At 34.6% G+C, this 21,759-nt stretch overlaps 1 protein-coding gene, 3 non-coding genes and 1 pseudogene across 5 annotated transcripts; 3 read left to right on the top strand and 2 right to left on the bottom strand.

The window, feature by feature from the left end:
* Positions 1 to 1,908: 1,908 nt before the first annotated feature.
* TRNAS-UGA (transfer RNA serine (anticodon UGA)) lies at positions 1,909 to 1,990 on the top strand. Its single transcript has one exon. It is a non-coding gene; the product is annotated as a tRNA-Ser (tRNA).
* Positions 1,991 to 5,451: 3,461 nt separating this feature from the next.
* On the top strand, positions 5,452 to 5,533 carry TRNAS-CGA (transfer RNA serine (anticodon CGA)). Its single transcript has one exon. It is a non-coding gene; the product is annotated as a tRNA-Ser (tRNA).
* A 1,057-nt stretch (positions 5,534 to 6,590) lies between these two features.
* TRNAS-UGA (transfer RNA serine (anticodon UGA)) lies at positions 6,591 to 6,672 on the top strand. The gene has a single exon. It is a non-coding gene; the product is annotated as a tRNA-Ser (tRNA).
* Positions 6,673 to 8,302: 1,630 nt separating this feature from the next.
* LOC143543337 (non-specific phospholipase C6-like) lies at positions 8,303 to 11,819 on the bottom strand. The gene is made up of 3 exons (XM_077035684.1): positions 10,514 to 11,819; positions 9,217 to 9,393; positions 8,303 to 8,628 (listed from the first exon to the last, which is right to left on the bottom strand). Exons 1-3 carry the CDS (start codon positions 11,652 to 11,654, stop codon positions 8,330 to 8,332), a joined length of 1,617 nt encoding a protein of 538 aa, XP_076891799.1. The 5' UTR covers positions 11,655 to 11,819; the 3' UTR covers positions 8,303 to 8,329.
* Positions 11,820 to 14,794: 2,975 nt separating this feature from the next.
* Positions 14,795 to 20,896, bottom strand: LOC143543362 (CBS domain-containing protein CBSCBSPB5-like; annotated as a pseudogene). Its single transcript, XR_013137061.1, has 14 exons — positions 20,747 to 20,896; positions 18,530 to 18,698; positions 18,312 to 18,445; positions 18,052 to 18,223; positions 17,897 to 17,975; positions 17,701 to 17,815; positions 17,554 to 17,620; positions 17,365 to 17,470; positions 17,190 to 17,248; positions 16,519 to 16,628; positions 16,312 to 16,445; positions 16,139 to 16,224; positions 15,978 to 16,067; positions 14,795 to 15,350 (listed from the first exon to the last, which is right to left on the bottom strand). The product of XR_013137061.1 is annotated as a CBS domain-containing protein CBSCBSPB5-like (transcript).
* Between the last annotated feature and the right edge of the window lie 863 nt (positions 20,897 to 21,759).

The raw sequence follows: 21,759 nt of genomic DNA, 5'->3' as shown, positions 1-21,759 counted from the left end.
TCTACCAAAATATAAATAAATTTTGTTATCTTTATGTACGGGTGCAAACGAGCCGAGCCGAGCCGAGCCCGAGCTCGACCAGCTCGTTTAACTTATACAGAGCTCGAGCTCGAGCTCGGCTCGTTTCGAGCTCTATTTCCAAAGCTCGAGCTTGGCTCGTGAGTAGTTTTTCAAGCTCGGCTCGTTTACCATTTATTAGTTATTTTTTAAATAATATAATTATTAAGATATATTATTTTCTATTATAATTTTCTGTATAAAATAATATATATATATATATATATATATATATTATTTAGTTACTTTTATTTATTTTTTATAACAATATATATATATATTAATAATTATTAAATATATATTTTAAAAAGTTATATAACAGGCAGGCTCGTTTAGGCTCGCGAGCAGGCTCGGCCTCGATAGGTGAAGCTCGGGCTCGGGCTCGTTTATTAAACAAGCTTACTTTTAGGCTTGAGCTCGGGCTCGGGCTCAATTAAGCTCGGCTCGTTCGAGCTTTTTAACGAACCGATCCCGAGTAGCTTGCGAGCAGCTCGGCTTGTTTGCACCCCTATCTTTATGTTTAGAATGTTAGGTGTATAACTTTTAATGTCATTGCTTGACAGTTGACACATGACCAAATTTATGTAAGAAATAGGAACAATTTTTTGATTTGTTTAATTATCTATTTAAAATTTTCAGGTTTTGGTTTGTCGTGTTAAATTAGTATGCTAAATCAACGTTGAAATAGCTTCTGATTACAAAATAAAAAAATCGGGTTGACTGGTAAAATTAGTTTTCTAAATTAAAATTAAAGTTGAAACACTATTTGATTATAAAATTAAAAAAATGTTTATTAGTATGATTATTTATGTAATTGGTCGTTCCAAAAAAAATATATGATTAAGAAACGTATTATAACGCTTTGATTTATTCGGCTTATACTAGAGCTAGCAGTTTATGCGTTACCATGTAGCTAGATTATCATTCTATGCACATTCATTCATAACCAAATGTCTAAATCTATCAATATTCAACACCACCTACCTCGTAAAATCGCACCCAACAACACGTGAAATATGCATTAATGGTACATACTACTACATATGACTAATATTGAGGCCACGAGTAGTCTAGTGGACCAAGGGCTTTTATGCTAGTACCATTGAGGTGACGGAAAGACATCTCGCCATCTCGGTTCATAAGCATAATATGCGTGTTACCTAACTTTTATGAAAAATGTAGCATGTTGGTAATTTTAGTATTACGAGATAGGATTTACATAGACTTTCTTGTACGTTGTGTGTTCTTGCGTTGTGAGATAGTTAAATTAGTTTGTTTGGAATTCCGATTTAATTTTGGAGAGAAATTACTAGGGTATTTTGTTTTAAAAGGGTAAAATGTTTACTACGCGCTAATTCAATCAAGTACCATGCAGGATTCTTGATTCTCGTCCGAAGAATCCACTTAGGATTCCTTGTCTTTGTTCGCTCCTCAACATTTCGATACTTCCACTAAACACGAAATATGATTTTCTTTCGGCTTCCACACCAGATGCCACGTAACTCTTTGCCAAACCACTTAGGCTTCAACTTCCTTACTTAATCAACAAAGGTTTCGAGTCTTTGTTTCTCTTGTCTTTCTTAAAGTCCCACCACACATGTATCAACTTGGCTCGATTCGGTTGATCCACATACGATCCGTCTTCTTCATGGTTCTTTCTTCATTCTACATTCTTGAGTTCGTCTACATGTTGTTGATCTTCACCTTGAATCTATATAAGTTACCCATATGCTTTTCAAATATCAAACTATCAAATTTCTATAAAAATTGAAATATAATAATAGTTTTTTGAGTTACCTTTTAGATTCTTTCTTGGATCAAATTTAATCAATGTTAAATAAAAACATCAATGTTGATATGTCCGAGTGGTTAAGGAGACAGACTTGAAATCTGTTGGGCTTCGCCCGCGCAGGTTCGAACCCTGCTGTCAACGATATTACATATTTTTTTTAATTTTTTCCTTTGTTTTTGCTAGACGAATATGTTATCTCGATTACGCACTCTGACCCTGAAACTTTGGATCAATCTAAAGTTCTAAATCATTTAGGGTTTGCGAATGATATATTTTTAATTTTTTTATCCATAACTTCACTTTATTAGGAATCTGAATCAATGGAAGAGACCAGCACCTCCCGCATTCGTGTCAGAAATCGACAAAGAACTTGACGATGATCCGATGGATGGGCAATATATAGTATTTGGAAGATACAAACACGTGTGTTTTTTACATGTATATTTTAGGTAGTTGGAGATACAAGCAAGGAATTAAAAGTTCTCATGCTTGAGAGCATATTCACGACATTTCAAGTTCGCAAAGTCTTGTAGCAGTATGACGTTAATAGATACTTTATGTCTAAGTTGTACTTGTGCATCCTGTAATGATACACAAGTTGTTACCAAATTTAAAAGATTGCAAATTTTCTAATTAAAACATTATTTGTTAGTGAGTAAACTGCGGTTTTCATTCATGTGGTTTGTTCAAATATGCGGTTTTAGTCCAATAGTTTCAAATCTGCGATTTTCGTCCATGTGGTTTTATTTCACTTGCAATTAAACCCGACCTCACTAACCCCGTTAAGTCTGGTCGTTAAACCCATCAGAGTGCTCCTCACGTGAGGGGTAGTTTTGTCTTTTTTCTCCCCAAATTCGCAAGCCCCCTCGCGTGAGGGGCTAAGGTGTATTTGGGGAGAAGAAAAGACAAAACTACCCCTCATGTGAGGGACGCGCTGATGGGTTTAACGACCAGACTTGACGGGGTTAATGATGTCGGGTTTAATTGCAAGTGAAATAAAATCACAGGGACGAAAATCACATATTTGAAACTATTGAACTAAAACCGCAGATTTAGACATACCGAAGGGACGAAAACCACAGTTTACTCTTTGTTAGTTGTGACTTCTGAAATGTGTTAGAACTTAGAAGAGCTTTCTTTTTACAACATTAATGTGTTAAAAACTGTTAATTAGAGGTATGGACCAAGGTTTGTTCAGCCCATTTTATAAGCAATGACCCAAAAGGACCCATAACGTGTCAAATTAAGTTATATCACCTGTCTTCATAAAACTTATGTAACAAGTTTGATTTTTGAACACATACTTCAATTTCCTAGGTTCCGTACAGGGAATATCTAATAGAATAGTAACCAACTTTCAAAATTAGTCTAATTAGGTCACTCATGGATATTTTTCTTAAATTGGGTCACTAAATCTTCAAATCGAGTCTCACCGATTTTTGTGTGCGTCAAGAAAGAAATGGAGGATAAAATGTGGGGGTCGGAATTTGCAATATATGTAGTTATAATTAAAAAAAACGGTAATTATTTTAAAATTCAAAAATAAAAATTAAAATTCACGTCGCCACTTACGTCAACATAAAAAAAAAGATAAAAAGATTTCCTATGTGAAACAAAAATGAAAAAAGCTAAAAGAACATGTTAAAACCTTTAATTTAATAAAATATGAAAATTGAGTGACTTAATTGAAACACTTTTTAAAGTTGAGTGACCTAATTAGAACACTTTTGAAACGTGATTATTATTCAATGAAGTTGCCCCGTTTGTATAAAACAAACTTACAAACTTTTAAGTCTGTTTCGAATAGAGTGATAAATTATACAAATTGGTCGATGTGATTACAACTAGGGGTGTAAGTGAACCAACCTAAGCCCGAACTCGACTAGACTCAAGCTTAATTGGCCTGGCTCATTTTGAGCTCTTTTTTTAAAGCTCGGTTCATGAGTTGTTTTCTCAAGCTTGGACTAGGCTCATTTATTATTTAATTTATATACCTTTTTAATTATTTGTATGTATTTTGAGAAATCCCTTAAACGAGCCTAAGCTCGGTTCGAGCTTGTGTAATACCTTATACAAGCCAAAGTTTGGCACATATCCAGTTGCACAGTGTGAAACTACGAGCTTCCCATACAAGACTCGAACTCGAAAAAACTCGGCTTGTTTCAAGGCTTTTATCCATCAGAGCTCGAGTAGCTCACGAGCAGCCTAACTCGTTTGCATCTCTAATCGCAATCAACAATCGACATGGTGGTTGTTGACAAGTGTTTATTATGACAAGAATGATTGTGTACAAATTATTCAGTCACCTTTTGGATGATGAACAATTATAATAAAAAAATTCAAAGAATGTAACAGTGGCGTGGATCCGGGAATTTTAGTCAGCGGATGTTGAAAAGGGTCAACCTAAAACGAGTCAAGTAAATCTAAAACGGGTCAAACCAAAATGTTTCGGATAAGAAAACATTAAATAAATTATGTTTAGAAATATAATGTATAGAAATATAGGCAACAAATTTCATTAAACATAATTTAATTTCATTCTTTAAGAACGGTCGATTACAGCTTCATCTTGCAAGTGCTTTTTCGACACTACAAATTATATTGGCGTTCAAAAAATCTTCACCAATTCAATTATGCAGATTTGTCTTTATGATCTTCATTGCCTAAAAATATCTCTCAACCATTGCGCTTGCAATAAGCAAAACTAATGTTAGCTTCAATAATTGTTAAACTATATGAAAACTGAATATAAAATTTCTAAATCAAAATGATTATTTTTTATGCTAGCATGTGTTTTTTGCTTTGTTTAGTAATCCAAATCATAAACATATTATTTTTATTTGTTTTTGTTCTTTAAGAAACTGATTTAGTTTGGGTTTGCACGTAAAGTTCACACAATCCAACTGTTATGATGTTAATTATTCATTAAAATATTTGATATGAACATTAATGAACACAAACGAAACTTTTATGTATTCAATCACTTAAATAAAAAATAAATAAATTTATATTTGCATTTTATCCGATGAATCCCTCAATAGATAGATCGCTAGGGGCTCCGTCCGCCCGGACTAGTGGCTGGCTCGGGCTACCTTAAGCCAATGGGGGCCGCGTACGGAGTACCCGACGTTACTTAGTTGGCCGTTAAAAAAACAAGTAATCAAACAAAACTAACTTCCTGTCAACAATAGTTAATCGAGGAATATTGTTCATGAAGGGTGATAGAGGAGTGTAACACTAACAAGGAGACGATCGGGATTTTCACTTACAAATAACACTAAAACAAAAAAAAATTCCTAAGATTGGGGGGAGGGGATGCCAAATTAACACGTTAAACGTGAGAAGAATAGGTAGTCATAACCTAACTTTCTAGCGTAGAATGGTTTAAAAGGCCGTACGCATTAAAACATAAAAGCATGTACTTTCGAAGACCTTTAACCGATTCAAACAATTTATTATAACTTTAATTTGATTTGTTACAAGCAAACCAAAACTCAAACCGGTTGATTCGATACGTGAATAATAAATTCATAGCTAATCTGGCCATAAATATCCAGCAACATGAGACATTTATAAAGCTATTTTAAGAATTAGGCAAAAAGGTCGATATGTCCGAGTGGTTAAGGAGACAGACTCGAAATCTGTTGGGCTTTGCCTGCGCAGGTTCGGATCCTGCTGTCGACGTTTTATTTTATTTTTCGTAGAGTATTTTTTTTATAGAAGCTATAAAAGTATAATTTATGAAATTATTCATAAATAATATTTCCTTCACAAGGTCTGATTTAAAAACACAATACTCTATGATTTTGTTTCCTAGTTAATGTTTTTAAATATACTTTCACAAGGTCGTTTAAGATCTATTAAGCCATAGACAAAAGACCACCTATTTTAAACCAGATTGGTCACGCTCACAATGAACAAACACAATTTGTTTTTTGAGTTCTTTTTAATTTTAAGAGAACGTAAAGTAATTAGAAATATCTTTTTTCCTCTTATCTTTCAAAGATACTTATTTCACCTTTTTATCCCCTATTATCTTTGCACTTGTGTAGCACAAAAAACTGCACCAAGTTCATACTCATGTGATACGTGAGTAACGTGACACTGGTATTGTGTATTTATTTAGCTCGCATATCAGTATATCACACTTTATGTCATTGATGCATACGTAAATTGTTATATATGACCAGTACCTTTGCATCATCTTTCATTCATGTAACATAAAAAAACCGTCATTCTTATTGAGGAATCACAGTAACGTTGAATAGAACTCGCACAATAGCTACATTTTCAGTTTTCATATATCTTATAATCGTAGTTCATATATATATATTTAGAGTTTTGTAGCGACTTTTGTTCCATGTAAAACTCAAATAAAAGAAATGGCTAATTAACGCCAAAACGATGTAAAATGTCTTTTATAACTCTACCTTCATGATTCATTCATTAAGGTGTTATATTTATTTTTTTATCAACTAATATGGTTACATTTCGACTGGTTGTTTGTCTATATAGACATGTTAGATGTTGGTGTATTCGCCGACAACACCATAAACCTTATGCGAAACTAATGTAAAATATCACATCACTATAAACGTTATTTTGATGTCGATTAATTATGTATGTGTAGCAAACCAATATCCGTATGTTTAACCTTTCTAACATATTACATTATGTTAGAACTATTGCTAATGTTTAGAACTAAATATGTAATATGTAAATCTTAAAAATTAACAAAAATGTCGATATGTCCGAGTGGTTAAGGAGACAGACTTGAAATCTGTTGGGCTTCGCCCGCGCAGGTTCGAACCCTACTGTCGACGATAACACTTTTTATTTTTATTTATAATAGCTAGGGCCCTCCAAACCGCTCGTGGCTTGAACTCGCTCGCCGCTCGCTTAGAAATTGCTCGAAAAATGCTCGCTCGTTTTTTCGCTCGATTATAAACGAGCCCCTCTGCTCGGTTCGGTTTGCAAACGAGCCAAGCAACGAGCAAAGGTCTGCTCGGTTCGGTTCGGCTCGAATATTTTTAATTTATTTTATATATAATTATATATGAACAAATATATAAATACATAGACAAAACACATAAATATAAGTTTAGAAGTTTTTTAACCCCTTTAATTTTTTTTATTCCGTCGATTTTATAGTTTTATTTGTTTCCTTCAAGTTTTTAGAATACTAAAAGTTTGTTTACATGATCATTTTATCTCACTTCAAACTTATTTTTAATAAAAAATTTACAATTTATTACACGTTTGTCTAAACACCACTAATTTATTTATAAAATATATAGTTTGCAACCTTTAAACTTGTTTGTTATTGAGATTTTCAAAGTGAAAAAAGAAATAAATAATGATCGAAGTCGCTCAATGTTCGATCGAAAAAATGCTCGATTCGATTTTGGCTCGTTTCGGTTTTCGCTCGGTTTGAATTTTAGTCGTTCGGTTCGGTTCGGTTGTAAACGAGCCAAGCAACGAGAGAGCCTTCGCTCGGTTCGGCTGAGCTCGTGAACAGCCCTAATAATAGCGTGCAACATGTCCGCTTGCTAGGGATCTGCACAAAACTGAAAAGACCGAACCGAAACAAAAAAAACCAAACCGAATTAGAAACCGGCGGTTCGGTTTTGAACTTTAGAAAAAACCGAAATTGGTTTTGGTTCGGTTTTGTATTTTGTAAACAAATGAAAAATCCGAACCGAAATACCAAATATCAAAATAACCATAATATCTTAACCTAGCCATTAAAACAAAATCTGTCAATGACTATTAGTTTAATTTTAACATATGGTTAAAAACAAATATATTTAGTTTTCTGCATATGGCTAAAAACTAATTATATTGGTACTTTTAGTTTTGATTTTGAATTTTGATTTTAAATCTATCATTGATTAGCCTTTAATATTTGAGGTTCAAAATATTCAATATTATATTAAATTATTAGGTTAAAGAAAAAAAATGCCATGCCCAATTTTAATATCTTGGGTAGAAATTTTTTTTTTGGCCTAAAAAGTTTTCGCTTGATTAGCAAAACCGAAAAAACCGAATCCAAAAACCGAAAATGGAAAAAAAACCAACACCGAACGGTTTTAAAAATCATAAAACCGAAAGTTTGGTTTTCGGTTCGGTTTTAGTTAAAAACCGCACCGAACCACACCAAACACACCCCTACCGCTTGCCTTCCATTTTGATATAAACAGTTAAACACTACTCTACTCTTTGATGAATAAAACTACTCATTAAAAAAATAATAATAAATAATGATGTCTAATAGATGAATAATATATATATATATATAGCAAAACTTTGGTTTCTTGTAGCTTATATTCATTCAACTCTAGATTCATATAAATATGTAATGATACAAAAGTTGTAGCCAAATGGTGCAAAAGTTTACATACAAACAACCATTTTGGTTTACTTCATATTAATCTGGTTCCAACCTCTTAGCACACATATATGTTCTATATCCTTAACGCGTTAATTATGAACCACGGTTCGGGTTGTAAGAGAGGATCTCATATCAACGATGGCCGATTCATCCGCACCTAACTTGATAGCTTCTTTACTAGCCGTTATGAACCGTGACACCGCACCTTTCATGTACGTGTGCGCTTCTTTAACACTCATTTTCTTCCCCATTTCGTCCGGAAAACTGCTCAAGAAATGGTCACCATTTAAAACCGCGGCTAGTTGAACCACTTCACTTTGGAATTCAGACAAGCCCTTTGTTTCATCCGGCTCGGTTTTTCTTAATGGTGCAGCCTCGGGCAAGACCTCTGCAACCAACAATAAGTTCATATGTGTTTATAAATTATATGGTGAGGATCATAAGAGAACTTTATGAATTGAGAACCATTTTAGACCACAAAAAAAACCCCTTCAAAAAAAATATTAAAACAAAAAAAAACGAAAATTTTAAAAAAGTAAAAAAAAAAATTTATTTAGCATCCCGGATTTTAAAAAATACAAATAAATAAATAAAATAAAAACTCGGTTTTGTTAAATTATACATATATGTATATTATCATTTAGACTCTAGTTACATAATATACACATATGTACATTATCATGTATCTTAATTGTACACATGTCTATAAAAATAACATGTGTATACGTGTTTATAAGTATTATACATATATGTATAACTTAGCAAAACCGAGAATTTTTTTTATGAAACCGGCATGCTAGATAAACGTTTTGCTTTTTTTAATTTTTTTATTTTCGTATTTGTTTTGGTTTTAAATTTTGTTTATTTTTTCTAGAAGGGTTTTTTTTTGTTCCAAAATGTTCTCAATTTCCAAATGATTTTCACACTATCGCAGTCCATAAATTATAATAATAAATACTTATATTAATAAAATTACCTGGGCAGTCGGTTCGTGGAGCGCTTAGTTGGCTAACAATATGTTCAAAGGATCCAGCCCATGCATCTCTGTGAGTTAAAAAGTTTGATGACAAATTGAACATCTTCTTTATAGTAGCAGGGATTGAAGAATGCTCATATTCCGAATTCGGTGTTGGTCCTTTCGGGCTACTTATCACTGCATAATACATATAACACATTACACATGTTCAAATTCATAATTTATTTTGCAATAATATAACGTACGTATGAAGAAAAGGATGAGAAAAATATTTGCGAGAAGGTAATTGTTATATTCCTTTCTTGTTTAATATTACGTTTATTTGTTATGTTTCTTATATTGCAGGGATGCCTTTGAAAAGCGAATATACAAACTTCTTGTTGTTTATACCCTGTTGATTGTTTTTGGGAACATATAGGTATACGCTGGCGAGTAGCGCAAACTTCTTGTTGTCAGTAGCTATGGTATCCTTGGTAAGGATTCTTCATGTGGAGGTCGCTTCGTCAGATTCAAAAAATTGGAGACTAAAAACGGTGTGTTGGCTTATCCTCGATTCCATGGCCTCACTAATTATCATGGTGGGGATCACCTTCGTGATGATTATGGACAAGACCAGTCATATATTTGCTTGAGTTGGTTTAGATTATTAAGAACGTAAAACTTATATACAGGTCAAGAATCGAATGTGAAGGTTGACGGTTGGTATAGTGTGATGGTGTGTGGAGAATGTGATATTCAAAAGTTTGAAAAAAAAACACCACATTCCCCCACACCGTCGCACTATACCAACCGTAAACCTTCACATTCGAATCTTCACCGCTATATAATTATTATATTCTTTATAATCTAAACCAAAAAAGTCAGACAAATATATGACTGGTCATGTCCATAATCATTCCGCTCATGAAGGTGATTTCCATCATGTTAAACAGTGAGACCATCGCACCGAGGATAAATCAGCACTCTATTTATTTGTCTCCATTTTTTTAATCCGACGAAAGTACCTCCCACATGAAGAATAAAAATCAACTACCACCATAACCACCACTAAGAAGGTCGCGCTACACGCTAGCGCATATCCATGGTAGTTCAAAAAACAATTAACTCGGTATAAAGTATAAACAGCAATAAGTTTATATACTTTTCAAAGACAGCTCTGTAATTTAAAAAAGTATCAAAACAAAACACGAAAGGAATATAACAAATACATAAAATTACCTTCTCCCACAAATTTTTTCTCATCCATTTCTTCATACGCACGTTATATTATTGCAAAATAAATTACGAAATTTTTTACCTGTGCCTTTCTTGATCCAAGGAGAGACCATAATAGTGGGAACCCGAACACCTAACCGATCAAACTTAAAAAACGAGGGCGCAGGGCCCGTGTTCCCATCCGGGCTAGGAACATTAACATAAGGAGTCTTGACATGATCAAAGAATCCACCATGTTCATCATAAGTAATAACCAAAAGACTCTCATTCCATTGAGGACTAGCTCTCAATGTCTCATATATTTCCTTAACCAACTTTTGTCCATTCGCCACATCATGTGATGGATGATCATCATTCGCCGGAAAGCCTTTAATATCAAAGTACCTTGGCTCAATAACACTTAAGCTTGGCAACTTACCATCTTTAGCATGTTGTTTAAATGTGCTATATTGATGGAACTTGAATACATATTTAAGTTTTCTCATGTTCCTATAAAATAATGTTGTTGGTATGTTTTGAAAATACACCCCCCAAGTTTTATTATTCTCATGAAGTGAGTCAAATATTGTTTTTTGTGGGTAACCTTTTGCTAGTTGTTTTTTAACATGACTTGTTGATCCATGAGAAGTGGCTGAATAGACGAATAACCGGTTCGGTTGTGTCGGGCCAGGGATAGACGAAAACCATCGGTCGAAAACCGCAAACTCTTGTACTAGTTTAGCAAAAACTGGCACATTTTCAGGGCTAAAACCTTTCATAACAGTTTTGGAAAGACTTGGTGATAAAGTTAATGCTTGTTCAACAAAACCATTCATTGATGGTATTAATGGGCTTGACCCATTTGACCCATTGGACCCAAATACCTGTTTTTCAACTTCTTCAAATGAATGACCCGGATCCGGATCCACATACTTTGCATCATCACTGAAACAAATAGATTCTTGGGTTTTTGGGTTTTCTTGGTTTTCTTGATTTTTGACCCGGGTTGAAACCGGGTTGCATTCTTGACCCGTGACACCATTGATTAATGGGTTGAAGGTTTTCTTCATCCAACCAATCATGTGATCAAAAGATCTGTTTTCAAGAACCAACACTACAATGTTTTTGATGGGTTGTTGTTGGATATTTTGGCCTGATGCGAAATGGGTCGGGTCAAGAAAGTATGAAAGAGTGAGGAAGATGAAGAAAATGGATAAAAGTTGAGTTCTTTGAGGTGTTTTCATGGTGGGTTTTTGGTAAAGATTGAAGCTTTTTTGTGTTTCTTGATGGAAGCTAAAGAAGTGGAAATGGTGACTGGAAGCTTTTGTGTTTTGATGGAGGGAGAGATTTAAATAATGGTGTTTCTTAATTTGTTAATATGTTAGCTTAGCGGTACCTCGCTTGCTTTTTCTGGGGCGGTTTTACTCGGTTGTTTGGGTTTTTGAAAATTTGGCAACGAGGGGTTTTCGATTCGGATCTGAAACGTTAAATAGTTGGGAACGGTTGTAACGCTGTCAGAAGTAGACTTGGAAAGAAACGTTACGGGGTTCCAAAAATTCTGCCAACGAGTGGTTTTCGATTCAGACCTGAAATATCAAATAGATAGGAACGGTTGAAATCCCGTCAGAAGTAGACTTGGAAAGAAACGTTTTTTGGGTTTCCAAAAATTTTTGATTCGGATCTGAAACGTCAAATAGCTAGGAACGGTTGAAATCCTGTCACAACTAGGCTTGAAAAAAAATGTTGTTAAGAAAGTATAAGAACATGTTTAATGCTTTAAACATAAATTTGTTTGCTTTTGACAAAACTACCCTTGGATTGCCACAAGGACACAATTATGGTCTTTAATTTTAACTTTTTTAAAGCAATAAAAGACACGAAATGGGGCCATAGATGATCACAAGTGCAAATTGATGAAAATGGATGTATGTGTGCATGTGAGTATGAAATGAAATCTTGATAAATAAACAAATGATTTTTTTATCCCTCACTTTAACACAGCATTTGCAGACACCTATGTTGCCGTATGCACACAAAACCTACACATGATAAGGTAATTTTTTGACTTTTTGCACTCACACAAATAACCATTGGCCACAAAACAGGACATTTATGTTTTGTTGTATTATGCGTTTTGTGTTTTTAATACTAATTAACCGGTTATACATAATAAAGAGTTAATAAGAAACAGGCTTCTTATAGTTCTTAGTAATAATGATTTTAAAACCTTTGGTATATAATAATAATAATAATAATAATAATAATAATAATAATAATAATAATAAATATTATAACAATCAAGTCATTAGAAACATGTACTTGAGTAAATTTGTATAAAAACTTGACAAATAGTTAGAATATTTACTTACTTTTTGGGAATGGGTGATGGATAGACGGTCATATTGGTGTGTCCAAAGTATGGTAGGTATAAATCAAGTAATATATTGGATTCAATGTGAGGCTGAGGGGTGTGGGGCGCTAACCGGGGCGCTAGAGCCCCTCCGCTCGCGCCTCGGGGCGCTAAACCCACACCACCGGGGCGCGAGCGGGGCGCGAGCGCGGAAATCCAGGCAGGCGTGAGCCTGGTCGCGGGAGAAGAGAGAGAAAATGGACGTTGGGAATGGAGAAATAGCCGTTGGGACCCGGGTAAATTAAAAAAATATATATTTTTTACCTAAATAATACCCTATTTCATCTATAAAATACCCAATTTCACCCATATCAATCACCACAACTTCAAAATAAAACCCAAAATCAACCCATCTTCCCAACTTTTTTTTAAAAAATAATGTCGTCGTACTCGTCTGATTCCGACTCCTCCGAAGAGGATGATTTGCTTCTTCATGTAGGGGGAGTTTTGACCGCAACCGTGGTCGATCTCTTGCAAAATCAAGCCCATCAACGACCTTATCGACGGGGGTTGAACCACCTCAATCTTTTGTTGCAAATGGAGAACTCTTCAAGTACGGGTACTATCTGGTCGATGGTATTTACAACGAATGGGCTTTGTTAGTTCAAACTTTTACAGATCCAATCGCCAACAAACGGAAGTATTTTACGAAGAAGCAAGAGTCTGCTAGAAAAGATATTGAAAGAGCTTTTGGAGCTATAAAAAAAACAATATTATGTTCTGGCGAACCCGATACGTTATTGGACTCGGGAGAGGATAACGGACGTCGTCTACACGTGTCTGATCCTACACAACATGACGTTAGAAGACGAGGGCAAAGCTATCTGCCAAAACTACCAAGGTGACATTTCGCCACAACCGTCCACAATCAGTGATCAACAAAGATTTCATAACATAGCAAATATCAAGAGCCGTGAGATACACTGGGATCTTCGACATGAGTTGGTTGAACATTTGTGGGCGAAGCGACCCGATGATCTTGTATTAGAATAGTGTTATTATTAAGTATTATTGTTTGTTTAATTTTTAGTATGTTTTTTTTTGTAATTTGAATTTTAAAAAAAATGTGTGTTTTTTTAATAATTTATAGGTTTTTTTAATAATACGTTGTTTGAATATATTTATAAAAAAATAAAAAAAAAAATTCGCTGGAGCCCTTGCTGGAGCCCCTCCACACCAGGGCCAGGGGCTCCAACGGGGGCTCCAACACACCCCTTATCCAGTTTCTCTCTCTACTACACGTCATAATATTATTGGCTGGAGCCCCCACTGGAGCCCCCATTAGAGCCCCCACACCCCTTAGCCTGACAAAAAGAATTTGGCAACATTCCATCTCAACAACTTAAGTTATATAAAATAATATATATATATTTGCTATGACTATATCATATAAAATATGTTGCATTCATGAATAATAATAAACTTGAATAAAAAAATATTATCTAAGAGCCGAGATTTCAATCATTTATAGTGATTTTGATGTTTCATGTCTAACTCACTTAGGAACATCATTATATAGTAAAATCACTACTGTGAGAAACCCGTGACCATGAAAATCCCAAGGTTCAATCATCACTCACATGTCATTGATCCAAATATTTTAATTTTATATTTTAGTACAACTTTTATTAAATCATGCATAAAATTATCTATATTTTTTTACATGTAGGGTTGCTTTGCTGAGCTTCTAAAAGTTGTTTTTGATTTTTAAAAAGCAAAATCAATTTTGAAAAGCTTCAATTTTAAAGTTTTTAAAGCTTTAAAATGAAGCTTACCAAACAACTTTTGCTTTTCAAAAAACAAATAAGCAATTTATAGAAGCTCGGTCAAACACCCCCTTAATTTACATCCTTAAGATCTTAACCAACTTTAATTTGTGTTATTTAGACTACTAAATTTAAACTAAAATTAATAGAGAAACAATGTCACATGGTGACATTTAAACAAAAGTTAGGTCCAATAGATCTTCACCGACACAAACACCGACATCGACACCTCATCATAGGGCCCACATCACATCCAAAGTCCAACCAACGTGTGGTCTTCAATAGTTCAATGTAACAAAATTCATGCATTGATATATAATCATGTATCTAGAGAATACATTATTAAATGTTACATGTGTGTAAAAAATAATATTACAATAATTAAAACCCAAAATGAATGCAATCATCAACACAAGTGTGTCTCAAGTAGAGACCAACACAAAGTCACAAACAACATTCTTGCTTGTTCATATAAAAATATTTTTCGACATTATCAATAATAATTTACCTCAAATTCTCACTGGCACACGTGTCACCCCATTTTAATGTTTTTCAAGGACCAAGTGGTATCAATTGGCACCTCGTCTTAAGAAGGCTAATACACCTAAACCAGCCACTAATGCAGCTCCGGCTGCAACCGAACTGTACGCGGAAGCCCATGCGTCTGCATGAGCATGCTCCAAACCACCACCGCCACTGCCGCCACGTGATGAACCTTTTCGAGTTCTAGGCATACCGGAGTAATCTAGTTGCAACTTTAATCCCTGTTGATGGTAATTAATATGTTATATATAATACTTTTATACAAGTTAAACATCATTTTATTAAATAGTATTATCTCATTTTTTGAAAAAATATATTTGGTAATCATATTTAATACATTATTATTTACAAAATACAAAAAAACAAACAAAAAGTGTAGGTGCGTCGACCCAACCCAGCTCGTTTAACAAAATGTATAGGTGGATCGGCCCAACTCAGTTCCCGTTGGATATAAAAAGTGTAGCCAGGTCGGCCCAATCCAGCCCATTTGAAAAACAAGTGTAGATGGTTGGGCCTATCCCGTTTAAACAAAAACTGTAGGGTGGGTCCAACGCAGCCCATTTGACAAAATGTGTAGTTGGACCTGCTCAACCCTGCCTGTTTGACAAAAAATGTAAGTGGGTCAGCCCAACTCAGCCCATTTGACAAAAATTGTAGTTGGGTCGGCCCAACCAATCATGTTGGACAAAAGGGTATGTGGATCGGCACAAGTGAGCCCGTTTGACTAAAAAGTGTAAGTGGGTCGGTCCACTCAGCATGTTTGACAAAATTTGTAGTTGGGGCCAACTCAACCAGCCCGTTTGACAAAAAGTGTAGATGGTCGGCCCAGCCCAAAATAGCACACACACCTTCCAGCCAGCTGATTTTGCATGTTCCACGGCTGCAGCAAGATCACTATCTGTTTCAAGTATCACCATATCCTTATCTTCATCTTCATACTACAAAACATACAGTCCATGTCAACTTAAAAGTCAACAATCATGAATATTCACTCTTTGACGAGAAATACCAGAATCTGTGGGAGGTTGTTGCGGTCAATCTCACCACCTACTCTTTGAAGTATTGCAGTTATAAGCTCGGTCAAACTATGAGTTTCTAACCGCAACAATATAAAAACAATCAATCAAATTACTATAAGATAATATTTTATCACGACTGTAATTAAAAAACAAAAAGACATACCACACATGAATCTATGCATTCGACCCTTTCGATCTTGAATCTTGAATGCAAATGTATTTGGTAGTGTAGGTGAAGGAAAAAAAGCTCTTCCAATATCTGCCCCGCCTTCAGAAGTTAATCTGAAAGAACTCTCGCTGCAATATCACCAGCTAATCGGTTATGTTTAGGTTGACCAACAATAAATCAAAATCAGAGTAATCTAGTTACCTTCTGGTTTCACTATCATCATCTGCAGGTGGTGCTGCCATTGCAGAATCCCAAAAGTTTTGCATCATTGAACTTGCAGCCTCGTTATCAATTCCTGCAGTACTTCCAACCTAACCCACGCACTAAAAAGTAAATAACATAATTATATATGCTTTAAACTACTATAAACACTTGTGATCTTGAGGAGCACATGATCGACTCTGCTCATTTACATCCCTAACTTATCATTTATCTACTTGTGAAGCCGAGCTCGATCTCTCTTAAGTTAAATGTGCTGAAATCGAACTTAGACGAAGTCGGGCTCGGCTCGTGTAAACCCTTAAAATGATTAATTAATTTGTTTGATATATAATAATAATAATAATAATAATAATAATAATAATAATAATAAAGAGAAGAGTAAATAACTTACTCAAGCAGATAAAAATAAATATATTATGAAAAATAAGTAAGTTGATTAATTAATAGAATTTTATAAAGTGATAAAAAATGGAGAATTACAAAGAAGAAAAGAAATAAAGTAAAGTAAAGAAATAAATAATCAAAAGAGAAAACAGAAAAGAAGAGAAACTGTGAAAATCACATATTTCTAATGCAGTTTTGCAAAAAGTGAACGCGACCCGACCCCAACCCATTTTGATATGAACCCACCCAGAGAAAATTTAACTTACTGAGGCCACAGCTGCATGAGTGATCTGAAGTACATCAGTAATAGCAAGAACAACACCATCTGACCAAACAAATAAGCCACTTTTACATATGAATTGTACAAAATAAGACTTAAAAATGGAAGTAGCCATATGAAAATAATAAATAAGACAAAAATGATTAAGATGTAGCATTTACCTGTGTCAATAACAGGAAGATGTAAAAACTTTCCTTTATTCATAATATGCAAGGCCTCAACGATTGGTGTATCAACCGGAGCACATTCAGGATTTGGAGTCATCACCTTAATAAGAAAATGATCATAAAATATAAAAAAAAACAGTATAAACAATTAAAACTAAACAAAAAAAGATAAATGTAGTTTACCTTTTCCACTTCAGTTGACTCAGGAGAAAGACCAACTGCTATAACTCTCATCAAGATATCCTTTGACCTATTATTATACATAAAAATTGCATTTTTATGATATCTTTATACAAAGAGTTAAAGATTATATATAATTAAGATACTAACGTTAAAATCCCCGCGTGGTTTGTTATCAACTGTTATGATGGCAGAGCTCGTGTGAGATTCGAGCATCGCTTTTGTTGCCATTAGCACCGTGTCTGAGGGTGAAACGGTCACAAGCCTGAAAGATTAATAATTGTGGAATAACCAATTTAAACGAGCTAGTAAACCATGTTTATATACAAGTAAAGATATTACCTACTTTGGATTTCCTGATATTATGGTCGATAATGAAGGCTTGAACAATCGCTCTCGCAGTGTTTCAATAAATGTGTTGGAACCTGTTATAATGACAAGTAAATAAGATAGAGATGGGGCATTAAAACAAGAGAGAAAAATAATAAAATGTCAACGAACCAGAAGCTGAAGATCCCCAATGCTTCTCGACACCTTCAACAGCAGCTGCAATGGCTTTCCCCTTTTCAGCAGCTCGTTCCATACGTGCAATCGCATCATATAAACATTTTTGCAATATCAAGAATAGCAACAACCCCTCCGTTTTCTACAACGGGCAAGTGTCTGAATTTTCCTGCAAACCAAATTTCATATTTCCAAAACTCAAAACAACAAAAAAGAGGAAAAAACTTTGTTGCAGTGACTGATAATTTGATGCAAACCTTGAACCATTTTTTGTAAGGCCTCGACTGCAAGAGTATCTGAAATTACAAAGACAGGATTCCGTGTCATAACAGCTGAGACGGGAGTGGTCTCAAGATCAAGCTCACGCGCTACTAACTCTCGTTACAATATCCTTCGTTTTTTTTTCCAAAAAGATAGTTAGTGATTATAATCAGAATTGACATTATAGGCCCAAAAACATTAAAAGAATAACAACCCTGTCAGTTAATATGCCACAAAGTAATGCATTTGAGTCGGTAAGCAAAAGAGCATCAGCTTTGCGAGCAGCCATGCGACGACACACTTCGATAATAGTTGTAGATTCAGGTGCGGTTAAGGCTTTTGAGAGACGGAGTCGTTTCACCGTTCGTTCTCCCGTTAACGCCCTGTTTAATAAAAATTTAAAAAAACATTCAAATAAAAACTCACTTTATTAGTGTAATAGGTAAACAAATATATGATTGAAAGGTCTTAATTGCATTTGTTAGAGACTCAACAAAATACGTGTAAGGAACCAACTGATTACAATAAAATAGATCATTTGTGTTCTGATATTTTGGAAATCATAGGAAATTTGTAACAGAAAGATCAAGGAACCAACTGACTACAATTTTTTGAAAAACTGGAGTGTTACAATTTGGATCACAACAATTATGAGTGCCAACAGGCCGAGTTTTTTGAGCTCGAACGTCAAACAAAGCCCGCTTAGTTATTAACCCCGAGCATGAACTTTGTATGCGAAGCTTGTTTAGGCTCGTCGAGCCTTATGTAATTTTAAGTTTTACCTCTTTTGTACTTCTCTGTACTAATTTTACACTTTACAGTCGAGCTCGAGCCAAGCTAAGGCTCATTTAAGGTATTTCTCAAAAATACATAAAATTACTTAAAAACGTAAATAAATAAATTAATTAATTAATTAATTAATAACAAACAAGGCAAGCTCGAGCTTGAAAATACGACTCACGAGCCAATCTCAAGCTGTAGAAAAAAAAGCTTAAAACAAGCCGATTTTTGGTTTGTATGAGGTACTACACGAGCTCGAGCCAAGCTTAGGCCCATTTAATGTTTTTCTCAAAATACATAAAATTAATTAAAACATAAATAAATTAAATAATGATTTACAAACAAGCCAAGCCCGGGCTTGAAGATACGACTCACGAGCCGAGCTCAAGCTTTAGGGAAAAAAAAACTTGAAACGAACCGCGTTCAAGCCGAGTTTTTGCTTGTTTGAGGCACTACACGAGCTCGAGCCAAGCTTAGGCTCGCTTAATGTTTTTTTCTCAAAATACATAAAAAAATATTTAAAAACATATATAAATTATTTAACAAATAAACTAGCCTAAGCTTGACTTGAGCTCGTGTAGTACCTCAAACAACTGCACAAGCCAAAACTCGGTTTCTTGAATGATGAAAGCAATAAAGGGGCAATAATCAAAGTTAATGATAAAATTAATAATTGAAGTAGCTAAAAATTTGTAGTGCGATAGTAATTACTCTAAGGCCATAGGGTATACTCTAACTCCAACATAGGTTAAAATGACATGGCACTTTAAAGATAGATTAAACCACTCCCCACTTGTGTTAAATTTGTTAAAAAGGTGCCTTGGATTATGCTTTTAACGGGTTAAAAGGCAAAGAACAATATATTAAATTAACAATTAATAGGGGTGAGATGAAGTCAAAAGGACTAAACCATTTCCTTGGGTGAGATGGAGTGAAAGAGTGAACAATAAGTGATGCTATGCTTATGTGAAGTTAAAAGGCAAATAACTTCACATAAGCATAGCATCACTTATTGTTCACTCTTTCACTCCATCTCACCCAAGGAAATGGTTTAATCCTTTTGATTTCATCTCACCCCTATTAATTGTTAATTTAATATATTGTTCTTTGCCTTTTAACCCGTTAAAAGCATAATCCAAGGCACCTTTTTAACAAATTTAACACAAGTGGGGAGTGGTTTAATCTATCTTTAAAGTGCCATGTCATTTTAACCTATGTTGGAGTTAGACTATACCTCATGGCCTAATTATCTGTACGTTTGTCACGTTAACTCATTAAGTCATTAACTACTGATTGTACTTGATCCTTACACATGTAAGCAATATGTGGACACTAATCAAAGTTAATAATGAAAAACAGTCATTGTAACGAAGTAGAATTATAATAATAATTACTCTAGCTCAAAAATTATAGAGCAATTAATTAGTTAATTAGTTATGTGTTCGTTTCTCACGGTTAACTCCTTCCAAATGTAAGCAACAACGGAACAACAACAACAATAATAATAATAATAATAATAATAAAACTTAATGATGATAAATAGTCAACGCGTTGTGCTCATCATTACCGGTCAAAATTGGCACATAAGCATAATAACTGAAAAGTAAAGGAGCAAAATAATAATAATAATTAAAGTTATTATGTAACGTACAGAGGACGCGGAGTGGATGAAATGGATCTTCGAAGAATAGAGTCACCGGTGGCTCCGTTATCGGACGGTTTGTTCCTGGAAGAATTAGGCAGAACCATGCTTCTTCGTGAAGAGCCTCCTGATTGACTAGCCGTCATCTGATCAATCAAAACTGGCGTCTCACTGATACAGAATATGAAATTAATTACATAATATAAGTTCCGAGAATATTGGAATAATGAAGTAATTGATAATTGATTGATTACCAGATGAGATGACAACAGGAAGAACGAACCCTAGGTGGTTGATTGGGCGGAATTGGTTGTTAATGGTGGACTGACTTGTTTCTGATTTGATTGGATTGGATTGGACGCCCACGCACGGATTCTCTGGGTTTTACATAATGTTTTAAACATTTATTATTTATAAATTATTATAAATATCTCAGAAGACACCGGCCTAGTCAACTCTCCCCGTATGTAAACGAAGAAACTAAACGTTCAGCCAACGGTAGGGGTGTAAACGAGCCGAGCTGCTCGAGATCGGCTCGTGAAAGAGCCGTGAAAGAGCTCGGGCCCAAACTTCACTTATCAAGCTCGAACCGGCTCGTAAACTTGAATAAGCCTGTCATTTATATATTTTTTTAAAATATGTATTTAAAAAATAATATATACTATTTTATACATTATATTCTAATAAAAATAATTATAACTATATAACAAATAACTGATAATTAGTAAACGAGTCGAGCCCGAGTCGAGCTCAAACTTGAAAATCTACTCACGAGCCGAGCTCGAGCTCTGTGCAAGTTAAACGAGTCGAACTCGGGCTGGGCTCGGCTCGGCTCATTTGCACCCCTAGCGAATGGTTTGTAAACTGTTTGGCGTGAAGTTCGATTATGTTAATTCGTTTAATAAATAAATGGACATGAAGAACAAATGTTGTTCAAGTAGTTAAACAAACGAACATAAACATTTGTCCATTCAATTGTGTGTTCGTGAGCGTTCATTCATGTTCGATTGTATATGTTGTTC

The sequence above is a fragment of the Bidens hawaiensis genome, unplaced genomic scaffold (genome assembly GCF_021521415.1).
Source record: "Bidens hawaiensis isolate Kalapana, Puna unplaced genomic scaffold, B.hawaiensis_p1.1 tig00013117_1, whole genome shotgun sequence".
NCBI classification, from domain to species: domain Eukaryota; kingdom Viridiplantae; phylum Streptophyta; class Magnoliopsida; order Asterales; family Asteraceae; genus Bidens; species Bidens hawaiensis.
The sequence above is the reverse complement of the archived record's forward strand: the minus strand, read 5'-3'. Positions and strand labels throughout refer to the sequence as shown.

Excerpts from the sequence above, each read along its gene's own strand:
- LOC143543337 (XM_077035684.1), bottom strand. The coding sequence starts at position 11,654 with ATGAAAACACCTCAAAGAACTCAACTTTTATCCATTTTCTTCATCTTC. Across the intron at positions 9,394-10,513 it reads TTGGATCAAGAAAGGCACAG|TGATAAGTAGCCCGAAAGGA; the intron begins GTAAAAAATTTC and ends TGTATTATGCAG. Across the intron at positions 8,629-9,216 it reads TCCACGAACCGACTGCCCAG|AGGTCTTGCCCGAGGCTGCA; the intron begins GTAATTTTATTA and ends TGTTGGTTGCAG.